The 21,260-nt window shown below is 41.3% G+C and overlaps 2 protein-coding genes across 2 annotated transcripts in view; one reads left to right on the forward strand and one right to left on the reverse strand.

Annotated features, from left to right (window-relative positions):
* Positions 1 to 21,260, reverse strand: part of LOC135339652 (serine/threonine-protein phosphatase 6 regulatory ankyrin repeat subunit B-like) — a gene marked incomplete in the record, with an annotated part of 1,209,744 nt that overhangs the window by 1,022,554 nt on the left and 165,930 nt on the right. Inside the window, 6 exon segments of the mRNA XM_064535867.1 lie at positions 16,278 to 16,336; positions 16,553 to 16,699; positions 16,868 to 16,969; positions 17,668 to 17,755; positions 20,039 to 20,137; positions 20,306 to 20,404. Coding sequence (XP_064391937.1) covers positions 16,278 to 16,336; positions 16,553 to 16,699; positions 16,868 to 16,969; positions 17,668 to 17,755; positions 20,039 to 20,137; positions 20,306 to 20,404 — 594 coding nt within the window.
* Positions 684 to 5,078, forward strand: LOC135339655 (uncharacterized protein K02A2.6-like). Its single transcript, XM_064535871.1, has one exon. It carries the CDS (start codon positions 882 to 884, stop codon positions 4,824 to 4,826), a length of 3,945 nt encoding a protein of 1,314 aa, XP_064391941.1. The 5' UTR covers positions 684 to 881; the 3' UTR covers positions 4,827 to 5,078.

The following is a 21,260-nucleotide window of genomic DNA, read 5'->3' on the forward strand; positions in this document are numbered from 1 at the left end:
TATACATGCATGCAGTCTCACAAAAAGTATATATATATACTGATCTCTTTTACATAATTATAATACTAGCAAAACACATTTGTACACTGGAAGTAAGCACTGTCTGTTGAACTTTACCTGGCAGAGCAGTATGACATGCAGCATGCATGGGTGTATATAATTGTACATTAACTATAATTATAGTTTAATTTTACCACGAAGGCAGTAAAAAACCTGTAAAGCTAAATTTCTCTTTTAGTGTGAACCCGCTGGACCTCACACTAAAAGATAATTTTACACCAGAGGTGTTTTGCATGTTCAGGCACTGTGTTACACACATTATACCACACTATTTTCAAGTACCACAGACTGTCAGAGACCAACAGCATCAGTAACAATCTATACAGATACATTTCTCTTTTAGTGTGAACTTGCGGACGTCACACTAAAAGAGAAATTTTACACCAGAGGTGTTTTACATGTTCAGGCACTGTGTTATACATATCTACATCATTACCACACCATTTTTAAGTACCACAGACGGTCAGAGACTAACGTAACAGCATCAGTAACAATCTGTATATACAGATACATTTCTCTTTTAGTGTGAACCTGCAGACCTCACACTAAAAGAAAAATTTACACTTGAGGGTGTTGTGGTATCCTTACGACATGGAACTAACATTAAGATAAAGACTTGTGATTCCGTAAATACTGTGTTGTGTTAGTTCTAGTGGTTTCATGTTCTTATTTAGTCATTTCTGTACTATTGTTCTAGAAGGTTCTTTCTAGTATTGTTTTTGTATAAATAGCCTGTGTATTTTGTATCAGAGTTCTGATTTAATGAATTATTGAAGTTATCTCACTGGCGACGAGGATTGTGGATCAAGTAGCCTACAGCAATGGCAGCCACACACTATGGAACTCTCAACAATTACAGACCAGACCAAGAGTCTATCAAGACCTACCTGGATCAGGTAGACCTCTACTTCACGGCGAATACAGTCCCTGATGATAAGCAAGTACCTATTCTCCTCAGCTCCATTGGTGCAACGACGTACAGTCTTCTATGTGACTTGCTTGCACCTGAGGCTCCCAAATCGAAGACAAAGGGAGAAATATTTGCTGCACTACGGAAGCACTACGAACCGACACGAGCGGTGATCGCAGAACGTTTTCATTTTCAAAAAAGGGATCAAGTCCCTGACGAATCTTTAGCAGAATACGATGCAGCTCTACGCAAGCTGGCAACACACTGCAATTTTGGGGCGTATCTCACTGAAGCCCTACGTGACCGTTTCGTTGCAGGACTCCGAAGCGAAGCAATGCAAAGAAGACTATTAGCCGAAACAGAACTTACTTTGAAGAGAGCAATGGAAATCGCACAGGGAATGGAAGCAGCAGAAAGCAACACCAGAGCACTCAAGGCCAGCAACCCCTCCATCAAGAGCATACAAAGCAAAAGGAGACCGCAGCCAAACCAACCTTGTTACCGCTGTGGAAAGTCGAATCACTCTGCAGCTGATTGCCGTTTCAAGGATGCAGAGTGTCACTCATGTGGAAAGCAGGGACACATAGCACCAGCCTGCCGCTCCAACCCACCCTCTCAGTTCAAGAAGACAGAGAAGAGACGATTCAAAACTCACCTAGTGGAACCAGATGGGAACAGCTCGACCGACTCAGAAGCTGACACTTACCACCTATACCGATTGACCGAGCCTTCTACACAGCCGATCACAGTTACAGTCAAGATCGAGGATACTCCACTCAAGATGGAAATCGATACCGGAGCTGCAATATCTATTATCTCTGAGGCCACCAGAAAGGCCAAGTTCTCTAAATTCAAGCTGCGTAAGTCAAATATTTTGCTAAAGACATATACAGATGAGGCTATGATGGTAACGGGTCAGATTAATGTGTGTGTTAATTATGGAGAACAGGTGGCTCGGCTGGTGCTGGTGGTGGTTGCTGGAAGTGGACCAAGTCTTTTTGGACGCAATTGGCTGAAGTACCTCCAGTTGGACTGGAAATGTATTGCAACTGTCAAATCTCCCCCTGCAGGTACACTAAAGAATTTGTTACACGAATACGATTCATTGTTCAAGGACGAGTTAGGTACTGTGACCTCACACAAAGCCACTCTCAGAGTACGGCCAGATGCTACTCCTCGGTTTTTCAAACCACGTCCTGTTCCTTATGCAACCAAAGAGGCTATTGGAGATGAATTGGACCGCATGGAGCAACAAGGTATCATCCAGAAAATACCTAGCAGTGACTGGGCAGCACCGTTGGTCGCAGTTCCCAAGAAAGACGGACGTTTTCGACTCTGCGGCGACTATAAAGTGACTATCAACCAAGACCTTGAAGTTGATCAGTACCCCTTGCCTAAACCCGAAGACCTATTCGCAACACTAGCAAATGGCTCCCTTTTCACTAAGCTTGATTTGTCACAAGCGTATCTACAGGTCGAACTCGATAAGGACTCTACCAAATACGTGACTATCAACACCCATCAAGGGTTATACCAGTTCAGCCGACTTCCTTTTGGCGTGGCGTCAGCCCCAGCAATATTCCAAAGACTGATGGACACCATCCTACGTGGAGTGCCTCACGTTATCTGCTACTTAGACGATCTGTTGATAACAGGAGTGGATGAAGAAGACCACCTACACAATCTGGAGCAAGTCCTCAAACTTTTTACGGAACACGGGTTGCGATTGAAGAAGGAAAAATGTATCTTTTTGGCCAAGTCGGTAGAATATCTTGGTCATCAGATCAGCAAAGAGGGAATCCAAGCTTTTCCAAGTAAAGTTGATGCTATTGCACAGGCTCCAGAACCAAAGAATGTTCAAGAACTTCGCTCCTTCCTCGGGTTGCTGAACTACTACGGAAAGTTCATCAAGAATCTCTCTAGCATCCTTTACCCAATCAACCAACTTCTGCAAGCGAGTCATAAGTGGGAATGGACACAGGAATGTCAGGAAGCTTTTACAGAAGCAAAGAAACAACTTACATCATCTGATGTGCTCACTCACTATGACCCGGACCTACCAATCAACATGGCTGCGGACGCGTCAGCCTACGGCATTGGAGCCGTTATTTCTCATGTACTACCAGACGCGGCTGAGAGACCAATCTGTTTTGCTTCACGCACGCTAACGACAAGCGAACAAAACTATGCTCAACTCGAGAAAGAAGCACTGGCATTGGTATTTGGTACCAAGAAGTTTCACCAGTATTTGTATGGCAGGAAATTCACGTTAATTACTGATCACAAACCTCTGACAGCTATATTTGGCCCAAAGAAAGGAATACCGTCCCTAGCAGCTGCTCGTCTCCAACGTTGGGCAATTTTTCTCTCAGGTTATGATTACAATATCCAATTCAAGCCCACTCAAGCACACAGCAATGCTGATGCATTATCACGTCTCCCCTTGCCAGTACAAGATTCGTACGAAACGGCTGACATTAATGCTATTCACACTTTCAATGTGGCTCAAATCGAAGCTCTTCCTGTAACATCTCAGCAGGTGCAGACGGCTACCCGACGTGACCCAACCTTAAGCAAGGTGTTAAAGTATGTCAAATCAGGATGGCCACAGAAAGTGACACCGGATCTACAACCATATTTCAACCGCCGTCTTGAAATTGGCATCGAAAGTGGTTGCTTGATGTGGGGAATTCGCACAATCATTCCACAGAACCTGCATGCAAAGACCCTTCGTGCTCTCCATGAGAACCACCCTGGAATGTCCCGAATGAAGGCTATTGCCCGCAGTTACGTGTGGTGGAGTGGACTCGATAAAGACATCGAAAACCAAGCAAAAGCGTGCCTATCGTGCCAGGAACAAGCCTCTAAACCTGCAGTAGCACCACTCCATCCTTGGGTTTGGCCAAACAGCCCATGGAAAAGGATCCATATTGACTACGCTGGTCCATTCTTGAACAAAATGTTTCTAGTGGTTGTAGATGCCCATTCCAAGTGGCCAGAAGTGATTCAGATGTCTTCCACTACGTCTCAAAACACGATCGAGGCACTGCAAGCACTATTTGCTCGGTATGGACTACCAGAACAGATTGTTTCCGACAATGGTGCACAATTCACATCCCAAGAATTTAGCGATTTTGTTCAAGCCAATGGCATAAGACACATACGAAGTGCTCCATACCATCCCTCCACGAACGGCCATGCTGAACGATTTGTACAAACGTTCAAAAGAGCCATGAAAGCTGGAGAGAGAGAAGGACTGAGTTTGAAAACAAGATTGGCTCAGTTTTTACTGTCATACCGCTCAACTCCACATGCTACCACTAACGTCTCACCGAGTGAACTGTTCCTTCAAAGAAAAGTACGTACACGATTCGATCTCCTCAAACCAAACACAGAGGGAAACGTATCTGACAAGCAGATGAAACAGAAACAGCAACATGACAAACATGCTAAACCAAGGACGTTCTCTGTTGGTCAACAAGTAATGCTCAAAGATTTCCGAACAAACGGTACATGGCTTCCAGGAAGCATTGTACAACAGACAGGACCAGTATCTTACAAAGTGGAAATTGGTGGTGGCAGGATACTACGTCGACATATCGACCACATACGTGATAGAACTCATTCTCTTTCCACCACCGAGTCGTCACAAGACGATATAACAAATCCAAACGATTTCGACGATACGGCAGCTCACAAGGATTTGCAAGATTTTGAAGTTTCCCCTGATCAGTCAACTGATCCGTCTCCGACCCCACCTGATGAGTCACCCTCGACTGGTGCATTAACAGCTCGACAATATCCGCAAAGAAATCGCAACAGGCCTGATCGATATGGTGGGTACACTAACATTTAACAGGGGAGGAAATGTGGTATCCTTACGACATGGAACTAACATTAAGATAAAGACTTGTGATTCCGTAAATACTGTACTGTAAACCTGTGATTCCGTAAATACTGTGTTGTGTTAGTTCTAGTGGTTTCATGTTCTTATTTAGTCATTTCTGTACTATTGTTCTAGAAGGTTCTTTCTAGTATTGTTTTTGTATAAATAGCCTGTGTATTTTGTATCAGAGTTCTGATTTAATGAATTATTGAAGTTATCTCAGGTGTTTTGCACGTTAGCTCTGTATACTTTCAAACAGTGTAGTGATGTATAGACCCATTACGAAGGGCATCCTTTGGGGAACACTGCAATGTAATGAGAAGACAAGAAACTGCAGCAAGTCCTGCAGGCAGGATAAGGATTCAGCGGTAGCCATCTCTATACTCTGTTGTTTTAATGTATATTTCCTACGAACCATGCGGTAATGTATATTCTCATTCTGTTTATTTTCCGTTTTATTATCAACAATAAATTTAGCGCACACGCATGTGCATGCATGCACTAACACTATATATGGTATATATTATGTGCAGAGAGTGGGCAGGTTATAATAAGAGGTATAACTATGAGGGCACAGATAATAACAGGAGTGCATTACCGTCTACCATAATTATACAGTAGCAATGCATCAACTGTAATGAAATTCCTTGCAGTGCCACAGAAGAGGTGAAGAATATTGTATACAACTGTGACAAAGTCAAGTGAGTTAGTTTTAACATGGAATATTAGGGACAAACTGCATGTTGCTAATGGTATAATAAATTATTATTATTATCCGAATATCTGGCTTGTCAATTTTAGGATATAATATAGGGTCAAAGTTCAACTGAATACTTTTACCGTGTATGGAAACAGTCAACGCTTATTTTCTGCACATGAATGTGCACTCTGTTTGTTAAGTGGATGGATAAAAGCGTGGTTTATTCATTCGATTATCTGGCATATATTCAGTTATTCGGCCTGCCTCTGCAACCAAGGTGTCCAGATAATCAAGTACAGTTCTTATAAGTGATTCAATCAACATGCAGTAAATTAATCTACCCTCCCCTCACACACACGCAGCATATACTGGGAGCAGTGCTACGCTATGAAGCAGTACCCTACCCTAGTTCCCCCGAGGGCACCTCGCATCATTGACCCGGCTAACCCCACACATAATCTGTACCTTACAGGGCTCGCGAATTTTGATCCCTACAAACGATGTGGAGAGTACGACACTGGGACGGGGGGCTGGAGCTCTCTCATCAGAAACATTGTAACGCTAGACTTAAGTAAACCAGTAGAATATTATACATAGATGCACAGCGTATAGTCTATATTTATCCAGTGTTGAAAAAATATTATTCACACATGCATGCATTCAGTGCTTCACACAAACAGGGGCGTTTCACCATGCAGTACGTGGGTATGATTTCTTATAGAAAATGGGTGGTAAATCTCAGTGAAGTATCGAATGTCAAAGGTATACTGATGAGGAACAAAAGCAGTGGAGAGCAGATGATGAATGCTCCGCATGCAAAACGTAAGTACAGAAACACACTGATCATGAGTTACATGCAGTACATATTTACGCTCAGAAAACACGTTTTAAATGTTCAAGATTAAAACAAACATGGTCTATAATTATAGAGTAGAATATGTAGGCTGGGCTGCATTGAGGGGGGGTGCGAGGGGGATAATTCGCCCCCCCTAGGATGTGGTAGATTCCTGCTGATGACTTCGCCCCTCTTACATTTTTAATTTGCCCAATTCACCCCCACTGATCAAAAATCCTGGATGCAGCTCTGCATGGTAGGAATTAATATAAGACGCTGTTTTGGAGGTGTCTATATATACGGGATTTAGAACCCCCAAAGCACTACAAGTGCCTTGCTCTTAACAAAGATCAAATAATTATAAGGTCATGCAGCATCCTATGCATGCATGTATTAGTAAAACCAGTAGGTTTTACATAGGATTGGCAGTGGGTTTGCCTGTGTTTAGCAATATTTCAATTATTTTGACTCATGTTCAAACTGTTCTATCTCTGCAGGGAAAGGCCACATCAAGAAACTGGCTGAACAGATAGTTTATTTAGCCTTTTCTCTCTTTGTATCTCTCATTTCATAATCCATAAACATTTTAATGAATGAATATTTTCATTTTAAAAATTGCACTATTTCGACGTTTCACCGCTCTTTGTCTGACCATAGATTGAAGAGTTAGAGGGATAGGAAACGGAGTGGTGCACGTGATGATTTTACATTGAATCTGCAGTGGAGCCGCGAAAATTATCCGCGCTACGCCCTATGAACGAGGCTATTAACCACATTTTTGCCGGGTAACTCCCAAAGCTGTGTTTCCTCGAGACATCATCTCTTTCAGCAACTTATAACACGCCTAGTCCATGAGCCACGTGTAGTACTTGCTAATGACTGACCACACCCAGTAAAAAGAGACTTTCCAATAAAGTTATATGTTCCCAATGCTGTTTTAGAGCTATTGGAACATGTAACGTGTAAGCGTGCTGGTTATGACTACTACAATAGGTATAGACCTTGAAATATAAGTGAGTTGCACGGACTAAGCACAGTTACTTGTAGTTTATTATGCACTGAGTGTAGAAATAGATATTGTTGTGATGGCCTCGATTAAACCGCAGCGTAGCGCGGATGTTACTCGAGATACCAACCGTTTCCTATCCCTCTAACTCTTCAATCTATGGTCTGACTGACTAAGTAAGTGAGTAAGTAAGTAAGTAAGTAAGTAAGTTTCTTGCCCAGCATTTACTCCAAGTACAGCCATCTCCAGGACATTCTGCGCAGGGTTTCCAAACGACTACAACCTGGATTACAAAGCGCTTCTTCAGATTTGCGATTGCTTCCACGAGGCAGATGACCTCTCAGTCTCTATTTCTCTTACCTAGACAATTCCGCCATCTTTAATGACTCAGCAATTGCGTTGTGGCCAATAATAATAGATAGGCGTGGCTAATAAACCGTGCGCCTAAAATCAGTGCAGCAGTGCTTTTCCAGAGCCTGAGGTGTTCCTTTTCTTCACACTGTTCAGCTCTAGCTCCCTTTCTCTGACAGGCATGCTATATGCACTGGCTAGATATCATGCTCTTAAAATGGCTGTCATTTAATACTGATTCCCAAATTCAACATAATTATCAAGCAATAAATTATTACTCATTATAGGTTCTACTATAATTATTAGTCCAGAGATATTCTAGAAGATATCTAATTAGTCCTGTCTTCTCTTCTTGTACTGCCTCTTGACGTTCCACTTATGCATGTCATGATACGTAAACTGTACTGAAAAAGAAAGGGAATCCGACTAGAAAAACATTTGCAATGTGAAAAATTGCTAGGATTGGCCAGGGGAACCACAAAAAAGCGTGGGAACAAGAAATCAGATGAGAGCATAACTCCAATCCGTTACAACGTCATGAACATGTACAATACATAGTATATTATATAATAGACTGTGTTCCAGATCCACCTATCAGCTTCCATCCACCACATCATTCCATGCAGGTCACCAGTACGGTCCGTGCATGTTACTACGCATGGATGGACTGTGTGTACCTGTGCTCAACACTGCATGTATTAGGAACATCAATTCATCACAAATCATCATGATTATGTGCCCCACATTCTAAAATGGATGTATAATAAATATATATAGGGATTGGTCATCACTCCACCAGTAAAAATTGCGTGGCATATTGGCTGGGAAAACATGGGAAAACTACCAGTATACATGTGATTGACGTTGTAACGGATTGGAGTTATGCTCTCATCTGATTTCTTGTTCCCACGCTTTTTTGTGGTTCCCCTGGCCAATCCTAGCAATTTTTCACATTGCAAATGTTTTTCTAGTCGGATACCTAGATAATTGTCTCTACACAGTAAAAACAGATTCGTTATAATAACATAAAACATCTCAAATAAAATGCATCATTTGAAATTTAATGTAGAAATGATATAAATTTCTGTCATTTCTACATTAAATTTCAAATGATGCATTTTATTTGAGATGTTTTATGTTATTATAACGAATCTGTTTTTACTGTGTATATAGTAACTATAAAGTAGCCTCGAGACCAGGCCGATTAATTTAATCGGCCTGGATTCGAGGCTAGCTATAAAGTGAGCTTTATACTAGACTGAAAAATGAACTCTTCACTATTATAGCGAAGGTCAATTGTACTGTCCACTATAGCGAAGGTATATAAACTCTCTACTATCAAAGGTCATCGTACTGTACTGTCCACTAGCAAAGGTCAATCGTACTCTTGTGAACTCTCTGCATGCATGGGCTATCATACAAAACTTTATACTACAAATTCAATCGGATTGGAGTTATGCTGCTCTCACCAGACTTCTTGTTTCTATGCTTTTTGGTGTTCCGCCGGCCAAACCTAGCAACTTTTCACATTGCAAATGTTTTTGTGGTATTCATTTCACAACTTGAGCAGGAATTAGCAGAATTTAATATTAATAAACAGCAAAATGAGCTAAACAGTGAAATCGCAAACAAATTACCTGTGAAAATAATTATGTTATACCTTAAGCCAGGTATAATTATTCACAACGTATAGATATACATAAACAAGCTGATTTGAAGGGAAAAAGCATGGGAATACAAAAGTGATGGGACAGTAGAAACCAACAAGCCAAACTTCTATCTCATTTCTTCACTATAATTATTATAGTAATCACAGCACATTTTCACGTCCAAGAAGATTCTAACTGCATATAATAAATTATACGGTCAAATATATAACTTTATAGCGCTTTATTTTTGAGGAGCAAAATTTTCGAGGTTCGAGGCCAATCCATGGAAACTGCATTTTATAGCTCCTCAAAAAATTATTAATAAAGAACTATAAAGTACCTTACATTATTGAAACAATAATTATTATTTATATGAAGCACTCACTATATGTTATAGTTATAACACGGGCACAAGGGATGTATGGAATATATTGCACTGAAGCACGAGGGCGTAAGCCCCGAGGGCTGAGTGCAATATATTCCATGCATCCTGAGTGCACGTGTAATAACTAGTTTATATCCCGAGGGCATAGCAACATAACACTGTCTTAGTAACACAATATAAACTGCACAAAAAGATGACAAAGACAACTCTAGACACAGCTCCATCTCTTCTCTCTCCTAGACGCCAGTATATGCAGCGTATAAGATTGGCATGACAGACAATGGCTTGACACAAAATTGTTGGAGTTCCAACGCTGAAACCACTGCAAAACAGCCCCACCCCACTTCTGGTGCTGCAAAACAGCCCCACCCCTCTACTGCTGCAAAGAAACAGCCCCACCCCATTTACTGCTGCGAAGAAACAGCCACACCCCACTATACTACTCAGTGTAACTGCTGCTCGAACAGCCCCCTCCACTGTACTAGCACTATCCTCGGTATCACAACCAAGCCAAAGAAGCTCGCCTCTACACTGCTGCAAAACAGCTCAAGCCCCCTGCAAAAAGAGCCGCTTCTAGTGCTATGATGAAGCCAGAATTGACCGTGCATCAAGAAGTGGAGGACTAGGTCTAGGATCACAGAATCTTCACAAAATGAACCTGGGACGATTTTAAAACCTGCATGGTTGCAAAAAAGAAACTCCAGCAGTGCTGAACATTCATGCATGGCTGGACTTACTTTGATGCTTATTATTTCTCATGATACAATATTTAATTTAATTATGCCAGAGGGGCGTTTTGTGGTCAGTGCAATATGACTTTTCAGCAGTGCAATATGCTTCATATTGCACTTGGCAACAACATAGCAACGGGATATAAGACATGCATATATCCTGCATGCACTATTATGCTTAATAGTCTAGTGCCTTTCAAAGCTAAAGACTCATGCAGGAGCTGACATTGCAATAAGGGATAAAATTAATAAGTTCAAGCCACAAAGCAAGCGAACACGTATACGTACACAGCTATAATATTATATTAAGTATGCACATGATGACTATAATTATGAATGCAGTAAGCAGTACAGTGGAACCCCCATTAACGACCACCTCCAACCACACGCTATATAACGGCCAAGAGCTTAGGTCCGGATTGAAACTACAATGACTTCAATGTAAAGCAACCTCTCAGGAGCAACCACCTCTCTACTCCGTATAACGAGCAGCTTTCTAGTCCCCAACCATGCAGCTTTAGCAATGGAAATAACCTCCCAGAACGGACAACCACATGCACCCAGAATTAGCAGAAAATTATTGCTGAGATAGCATTATTTTGCACAATCATGCATAAGCACAATCGTGAAAACCTAGCTGTAGCTTGTCTCTACAGCCTTTTCAAAGCTTATATGAGCTAAAGAAGCATGGTTAGCTAAGCTCCAAGATTCATTTGCAGCAAGAAATGACTCATTATATAGAGCATGCAATCAGAACCTCCCAAGGAAGACCACCTCTCTATAACGGCCTAAAGGCTGTTCCCCAATGGTGTCCGTTTTATGGAGGTTCCACTGTATAAGGAGTCTGCATGTGATCACATGATGAAAATGCTAGGAACACATTGTCATGGTGTCAGTGATCGGATAAAGGGAACTGGACCATCTGGTGGATACCAGATAGGAACATTATTAATTCCGTAAATAATTGCCAGCAGCAGAATACCCTACAGATTCACAAGTGGTCCAGACATTCATTGCTTAAATATGTGCCAACACAGCAGAGACTTGCATTGCCAGCACATATCATTGCTGTATATGAATGTAGTTTAAAGGACTAACCTCTACATTGCATTTCATGCAGTTCTTATGTTATCGGCTGGTACTGTTGTAGCAACAGTTTATTGCTATACCATCAATTACCATTAATTATTAGGTCATAATGGAGTGCTAGCTCATAATAATCAGAAACAACAAAAGTTTAACACTCACAATAATTACAAAACACAATGTGCACGACAATAATAACTACACTTTGGGGATAAAGCTGATCTGAGGGTTCTGTTCTGACATCTCTACAGTCCATGGAGTGCTGTATTACGTACGTACACCTCCTCACAGCTCCTGTGCATGGAGGCAATAAAAAGAGTTAGTGAGTGGCTGATTAAGGTTACGGTATACTAATTGCTCATGAATAATTCATAAGATATTTATTTTCTTTATTTCTCATCACTACATTATTTTTGTAACTAGCAATGATTATCAATGAAAAGAGAACATGAAACAATGCTAGCTATTATTGTAGCTAAAAGTATCTATGTCTTATAATCCAATGAAGTGGTCTGAGGTCAGCTGGAAAAAACTGAAAATTTTAGCGTCAAGTTTTATTGACTGCATAGCTTCCAGGTTGTCTTTCTGACCAGTATTCAATGCCTAAAGACTTACTGGAGGGCGACTCGAAGAGATCTTGTTCATAGAGACCTTACAGCAAAAAATATATCCTTGTTACTACTCTACAGTCGCCATATTAGCCTACAAAAACAGCTAGAAATGGCCGTAACTTTGTTTCAACTTACTCTCTTGGGAAAAAACTCTTCGAGTCGCCCTGCCCCTTTATTCGTATAATAAGAAACAGCAGACTATACGGTAAGGAGGGGTTTCCTGATGCTTAGAATTGACGCCAAGTGACCATTGCCAGATGAGAGCCATTTTACTAGTGTACTGCATTGAACACCCACGCAAATTTGAGCGTGGGTGGAACAGTGTACCGAAACCTTAATCATACAAGATCAGTATAGTGAATATAGCCTCGTCCCCAGGGCGAGTTGTCCCTAAAGTAACGCTAGGTCGCCAACTAAGCCTGGTAAAGATTGTATATGGGCGTGGTTTTAGATTCAATAATGTGGATATTTCTCCATAAAAGCTGCTCTAATCTCAAAAATCTCTTAACACACACAATTATAATTTTAATATTAGCTACAAGAAAGCTAAGATTGTAGCTTCAATGAGCATCAAAAGCCCACAGTAGTGATTAAAATAGACATACATGTGTACAGCATGTTTTACAACAACAGTTTACTATTGCTATAGACACGCCCATAATACAACTTTACCAGGTATAGTTGGCCACCTAGCGTTATTTTAGAGACAACTCGGCCTGGGGACGAGGCTTACAGTGAGCAGTTTATTAGCAAAATACCTGTTAGTATAGTAGGGGCTATAGACACACATACAGTGAATGCACAGTAAGACTATGGGCATATTATAAGAGTAGCCTGACATACACAGACAAACGCTCACCTTCAAGTACTGACAGACTTGAGCAGCAATCGCCTCTTTCTTCAGCTTTACTAACATCTCCAGAAGGACCCTGAATGTCGCTTGTGAGAGCTTCCTTCTTTTCCAGATTTTCAAGCACTCGATCATAGCTACATGAGTATTTGCCTTTTTGCTGACATCATTTTGCTCGCCAGGAGATAATTCCATCACATCGACATAGAGCTCAACAATATCGAAATATGCAGCCAAAAATGGTATGTCTTTTTGTTGGATTCCACGGCTGATTTGGGTAACACTGAGCTGACAGTTGTCCATCAACTGTTGAAGAGCTGTACTCACTGGTTGAGCAGGTGATCCTACAGTATAGAATGAAAGGAGAGATAACACACACACACACACACACCCATCCCGCTATATGAAGATTCATAACAAACCACCATGTACAGAATAATTATAGCCATTATGACAACAAAGCCTTGAGGGGATGACAAAGAAAGAGGGAAAGAGGTGTGGAACGTACTGCTCTATATAGCACATAATAATTATGTTTCCACCATTATACCCTGGAACTAAATACATTCGACACAGAAACCTGTAAAACAAATTTAAACCGAGAGTTGTATACCGCATAGAGCAAAAGTTTCGAGGCACTTAAATTTCATTTCGTGGAATGGCTTTTTCGTTGAATAAATTTCGCGCTATCTGGTCAAATGACGTACGTTGTGTCTTCTGTCAGTTAAGCATTTCGTGGTCCTATAATGTCGTAGGATTGCTAACCCACGAAAACAGCGAAAATTAAGCCCCACAAAAATTGTGCACTATACGGTATACTGTAAAGTATCACACAGGGCATATAAAAGAAAACAGGGCATGCAAGTAACTATCTCTATACATAAATCAAAATTCAAACCGTGGGCGAATGAATATAGACACGGCATGAAGTGCTTATGTGCATTCATCTGGCCACGGTTTGAATTTTATTTTGTTGTTGTTGCATGCTCTTTCTTTTTTATACTCTTTTGGTATCACACATATACAATCAATGGTGTGTTCTGACCTGGAAGAGTTCGCTGGAGGACCAAGTTAAGAGTGATGAATTTGAAGGGATCCTTTGCACCCACTAGCTTGACTTGGTGGAGTAGCTTGGGAGGAGACATTTCATCGTTGCTTGTCAGCTCAGCATTTAAGTGGCAGTGCGGAATCGACTGTCCAGGTTTGAACTGATCAACATGCTTCTTCATTACCTGTACAGAAATGATGTAATAATTATAAGTACATGTATAATTTAACTACCGTAGGATGAAACATTGGCGTTATTCTCCACCCTCCACTAACTTCAGCACCATCATTAGGAACATCTAGTGTTATTCTGTCCTCTTCAAACTCAACGATATGATTCAGTCCGAGAATGGCTTCTTTAGAGGAATACTCCTCACTTACACGCTGTACAGTGTACATAGACAACAGTAAATTGCTGTTGTGTAATAATATTGTCCACTTACTGTTCTATGAATCGCATCATTCCAGCTGACAACAAAATGTATTTCCCTGCTATGCAGCTCTGAGCCAAGGTAGTAGAGGCTGGCAGTGTACACTCTCTCCACATCCTCTCCTGTCACCGCCAGTCCACTGAACCGAGACAGCTCCAGTGAACCGTACGATGTCTGATCAGCGAACAAGCCACGTCTTTCGAGCTGCTTGAATGTGTAGGGCAGACTCTCCTGGGAGCAAAGTGCTTTTACAAATGAGAGCTTGGTGGAGCCGGTCATCTTCGCACAGTGCTGTATTTCGACTGTCAGCAGCTTCTGGAATGGATCCGGGGGATGAGGACGCAACCAGAATACACCGCTGACCAACTGGAGATTGTCAGGAAACTGGTAACGTCCAGCTACACTGGCCATGATGTCTAGTCGACATTGGTCAACACCAGCTGGCAGAGAGTCCTGAGGTATGTGAAGTTTGAACCCATGGCCATCCCAGACGAAGGTTTGGGATGAGTTGGTGACAATCACGTGAGTGTGGGCTACAGCTTCAACACCAGGGAAATCTGAGCGGAGGAAAGGAAAAATAGAGTGCACATGCAAAAAGCAGTCATTCTGAAAGGCAATACACATACCTCACATACCTCAGGTTACTATTATAGACGGGTAGTAATTTTAGCGTTTTTCAGATGTTTTTAGGGTACTAATTTATTGGAGAGAAGTTGAGATATAAAAGACTTTTCTAGCTAGCAGCTTCCCTTCTGGCCACAGTATTATCATAATACATCTTCTTTAATGATATTCATAATCAATTAATGATAATCCGAAACTTCATGTAATTGAAATGTCATATACCGTATAGCGTGAAATTTTCGAGGCACTTATATTTCGTGGATTGGCCTCTAAAAGTATTTTCGTTGCACAATGTTCGCGGAATGACTGCTTTCCAGAAGCCACGCCTTTAAATCTTGCACGTTATAGCAGGTAAAGAACGATTTTCGTGGACTTAATTTTCGTGTAGGATTGCTAACCCACGAAATCCACGAAAATTAAGCCCCTCGAAAATTTCGCGCTATACGGTATCCGGCTCTTTGCATTAGCGAGGTTCTACTATAGTGCACAATTTTCGAGGGGCTTACTGTTTTCGTGGGTTAGCACTCGTACACGAACATTAGAATTATCTGCTATAACGTGCAAAGATTAAAAGCGTAGCCTGAGAATGCTTCCGGTAAGCAGTCAACTCACAGAATTTATTCAACGTGCTTTAGAGGCCATTCCACAAAATATAAGTGCCTCGAAAATGTTGTGCTATACAGTAAAGGTATATACACTCACCGAAACTGTGTTTGGATTCTTGTGGTTGACTTATGTTTCCAGTTGGTAGATGAGGAGACAATATAACATCTTGATAACCTAAGTTGGGTTCATATCATAATTATATGACACGTACAGTTCCTTACTCCCTAGAGGCAGCAGTCCTTCACGTTCGGCCAGGATTTGATAACCCTTGTTTTTGAGATACTCCTTTTCTGTGTTGATATTATAACAGTACCCTAACTGAACATACAGCGTTACCTTTTCTAACTAGTAAATGTTCTTGCAGTCAAGCACGCGTGGAGCACCACACATCAAAGTACATAATACAGTCATGTACATAACTTACTTTCTTTGCTTCTCCGAGAAAACAATTGTTTAGTTTTTTTACGAGTGATGCCTATATATTTCTGTAGAGTATTAATCACGTTTACTGTTCGAGATATGCGCTCTGACCGGTGAATAGCGGGTGATTGTAGCTTGTTCAACAACCCTGCACAGAGTAAAAACAGTACTGCACATCATAGTATACTGATCATGTATGCAGGAAATAGGATAATGTCATGTAACATGATACCTTGCAGAAGAGTGATATACAATAAATGCAGTGCATTCAAGTATAGTATGTATGATTGCATGTATATTCATGCACGCATGTAGCATACACTACGGCACTGCCTGCTCTATACCACTAACTGTATATATGTACCTTGCGGCTGCTGGTCTACTGGAGGGTCGGTGCTCTGACTGGGAGCAGCAGATGGTGCCCCAAGAGACTGAAGATATTCGATGGTTTCAGTATGACCCTCCTGTATTGCACAGTCAAGTGGAGTCCTGCCTCCAGCATCAGTTACACCTGCACATAAGGTCAGCGATACTATAACAAACATATAAATAATTACACTCCACCGTTGCTGTAGCTACGGCCTAAAAAATGTGTATCTTGTTTTGTTTGTTTGTAAGGGCTATATGCAAACCAGTCATGTGACTAATACGGTACTACTAACTGGATCATCACACTCACTGGTGTCACAGTGGGCTCTCTCCACCATGTACTGTACCACATCTTTGTGTCCACCGCAGCAAGCAGTGTGGAGGGGAGTCATGCCATTATTCATCTTTACAACTGGAATAAGACAAAAATTGATTCCACAGAGTAAAAACAGTATAAACAGTTCATATGGACACAAACAATGCTATGAGGCTGACACTTGCTTATTTCACAATCATTCTACTTAACGGAACTGTCTGATATACTAATTATGAGGCCAGTACAAGCACATTATTAATTATAGCGGTTGTTGTATGCAACTAGGAAACGACACTTGGCCCTACACTATGGTTATATGCAATGTTGTCACAGCTATATAGTTGCTATAATTATGTCTATGGGGGGAGGGGGGTTGAAGTAGTGTAAGCGGCACTATCAGAATGAAAGCACAGCAGGTACTGACGCCTCGGTGGAGGTATAACATAAAACTACATGCAATAGCAAGGGCGTATGAAAAGAAGAGGGCGTGCGACAACAATCTATCGTATTATAAATGGAGGGAGTTTATGTCAGAATAGTGAAGAATTTATTGCACGTGCACACACTTTATACTCTTGTTTTTACTCTGTTTACTAGTGGGCAGCTGGCTAAATCTTAATCACAGCAGCATATCCTGCTGACGCACACACAGTATACATTGTGAGTTGCATGCCCTCTTCTCTTCATATGCCCTTGACAATAACAAACATTATATCATGATGAACATTTTTGCATTGCTGCATGCGCACCGAGGCATAATATAATTATGTACATACATGTACATAGAAACTCACTGGTGTCACAGTGGGCTCTCTCAACTAAGCACTCCACCACTTCACAATGACCATTCGCACTGGCTACGTGCAATGCTGTGGCCCCATCCTGTACAGAGACAAGTGAATAAGTACAGGTCAACTACGTACAACCAAGGTGCGCCTCAAGCATGAGTTGAGCACCCCTAAACAACAAAAATATACCTAAGGGTGTGGTCATCAACATCATCTAGCTTGGATGCTAACCTAGCAACGGCATAAATATGGAAAAAGTAACGTCAATGGCTTGAAAGACTTTTAGATGCTAGAATTGAAAAGTATCTACTTAATATAGTTTTCTCAAGCTTTCTTCCTGAGGATAGCATAGAAGTCCTCGTCTCATGTGCATGACATGTGTACTCGATAATACATACACTACTCGCCATGCTACAGTTTCTAAAACAATCGTCCAGTCATAGAGTTTCCTCCTCACCATGTCCCGGTGATCGGTAAAATGTTACAAACTAGCGTAAAACGAATTCCCCAGATTCTGGGGAACTCAGTTGCGCATTTTCACTATCACCTTGGCTATAGATACTAGGCCCAGTTGCCGACCTAGTGTTATTTTAGAAAGAACTCGACCAGGGACCGAGCTTGGACAATGAAAGCACCGTGAGTGTTGATGCCTCGGTGGAGGTGTCAAAGCTACATAACATATAATGCTACTAATAGCTTAAAAATGCTATCATTATAATGATCATGATGAACATTTTTAATTTTGATGCAGCAAAGGCAAAATCTAGAAACACAAGGAAACTCAAAGAGTGGGTAATGATCGACCATGATTCTTATTAAAAACGATCAATGCCAAAAGTCCAAGTCTAAAATAAATGGCTGCATCAGCAGAGCCTTGCAGCTCTCTTCTCACCCTTGCAGCTACCAATAGCTACAGCGTTCTAGTGCAGCTAGAGCTACTACTAAGTAGAGTAGCAACACTCCGTGGACAAGTTATTCTGCGCACTCTTCTGAAAAGGCTGCAATGGCATTCCAAGTAAGCAAAACTAAGCATAACTCGAGAATCAAGCAGATATTAAAATACAGTTACTAGAAGCCTATAGAACCTCATACCTGCACTTCATTGATCTTTCAGCAGCTGTAGCAGTCCACACACACACACACACACACACACACACACACACACACACACACACACACACACACACACACACACACACACACACACACACACACACACACACACACACACACACACACACACACACACACACACACACACACACACACACACACACACACACACACACACACACACACACACACACACACACACACACACACACACACACACAAAGACGGGCCATAACAGATCTTTACCACACCGTACTATTGCAGGGTTCTGCCCAGGAATTTTGAGAGGTGGTTAAAAATGATGGGGGAAAATTCGCCCATGCAGGGGGTGTGTACGGGGAGGGGGACACAAATTTGAACATGCAGCATTTGTTGTAAGCCATGTAAGTATACAGCTGAAATAATTATATATGTACATTGTTGTACTTGCATCAGTACAGTATGGTGCTATACTAAGATTTCTTCATCACAGGGTCATAATCAGTACTTGGAAGTATTAACTGCACCCAGTTGCTCACTCTCTAGCTTGTCTTTCCCTTAGCAGGTGGTCCAACTCCCTGTTTTAAGGCAGAGTTACAGTATAGCTAGCTAGCTAGCTGCAGTATAGTACTCCTCGAACTCAACAAAGCCATGCAGCTTCAATTAATTGTTCTGGTCATGCGCAGTAGAGTTCATTTAATAGTTAGCTCTATATATATATAAGGCACATCAAGACAGTAAAACTGGTAAGCGAAGGGTTACCAAGCGAAGACTGTACTAGCAGCTAAACTGGACTAGCCAGTACTTGTAGAATGTAAAGCAGTGGTCGGAAAATATCTAGTGGTGGTCGCAGCTTACCTAAACGACCACTGTAGGCAGAACCCTGCTATTGTCTTTTTCATAAACCATGCACATACAGATATGCAATCACATAGAAGCGCACTGTGAATGATAGGTAAGGATTATGAGTCTTAAAAGCAGAGCTAAAAGCTTATTAGGTATTATAATTATATGATGTGCTATTAGTGACTGGAGAGTGTACAGCAATTAATCCCGTATCACATCCGGTCAAGTAATTGCACGTCGTCATTGACAGCGTGAAATTACCTGTCAAGTAATTGCACACTGTATTTGACAACGGGTTGTTTTCGAATACGCTGGCAAGGTTAATAGGACTTGGCTACGCCTCATGCAATTAGTATCCTTGCCATTGCTTGTTACTCGTGCTATTAATTCCATATTGCACTCTTAGCCATACTATTAATTATGAGCAATTAAACCTCACCTTCTGTTGCATGTCCACCTGAGCCATAGCTGCAATTAACACTTCAACTACCCTCAAGTGACCATTCTGAGAAGCTATGTACAGCGCAGTAGCTCCAGTCTGTACAGAGTCAAGTGAGGAGTGATGAGAAGGTGAACACACACACACACACATCAGCTCACAGACCACGTTTTAGGTTGATAAGTCTCACGACACACAACCAGGACATGACAGAGGAAACTTTATGACTAGCTAATCTCTGAGATGTGTACAGCTAGATACACTCACCTCTTCTTGCATATCAACATTGGCTCCAGCATCGATTAGAAGTTCCACACACTTCAGGTGACCTTCGAAACTGGCTGACCAGAGAGGGGACTGACCCGACTGTACATGAGCAGTATGTTTATAAGTGTTTGCCAGTGTAAACAAAAGAATAACATGATATGATTGTGATAATTATCACTAATGTTATTCATTTACAACTGCCAGTTAGAAAAAGGCAATGAATATAGTTACTGATTTTTATTCATTGCCTTTCCTGCTAGTTGCGGTTACAACAGCTAGTATCTGTGACGTAGGTCTGGAGGAATGCTTTTTGTGTACAGTCTATTAGAGTTGCGTACTCTTCCTAATGAACTCCTTGTCAATGCTTATAAGGCAATTGCCTTACAGTTATTGGCCTACTAACCCTAACCTACGTACGCGCGTGCATTTGATGAGCATGCTTTATTAATTACTCCATAGATGGAGCTGTAAAATACAGATACAACGTATATCGACCTGCTTACCATATTACTAGAATATTTTGCGGGCCTTTGCGAATGAGCAGAAATGTTGATCCTTTGCGATCTAACTATTGCGTTCTGGCAAGGATCATGTGTATTTATTTAGGTATTGCAGATTTTATTGTTCCGAATCATCACAGAGGCCCGGGGACTTTTTGCTCATTCAACCCAACCCTACTATTAGCCCATGCACTGTGCTAATGATTTATCATTATGTGGCCAAAACGAAAGTGTATACCGTAGATCTATAAACTACACTAATTGATTGTTGTGAGGATTGAGCTAGCTATACATAATTATACTATTCGCCATGCTAGAGTTTCTAAAACAATCGTCCAGTCATACAGTTTCCTCTTCGCCATGTCCTGGTGATCTGTAATGTGCACAAACTAGTTTACTTACAAACTAATGTATAGAACAAATTCCTCAGATTCTGGGGAACTTGTGCATTTGCA

This window comes from Halichondria panicea, chromosome 8 (assembly GCF_963675165.1).
Source record: "Halichondria panicea chromosome 8, odHalPani1.1, whole genome shotgun sequence".
Lineage (NCBI taxonomy): Eukaryota > Metazoa > Porifera > Demospongiae > Suberitida > Halichondriidae > Halichondria > Halichondria panicea.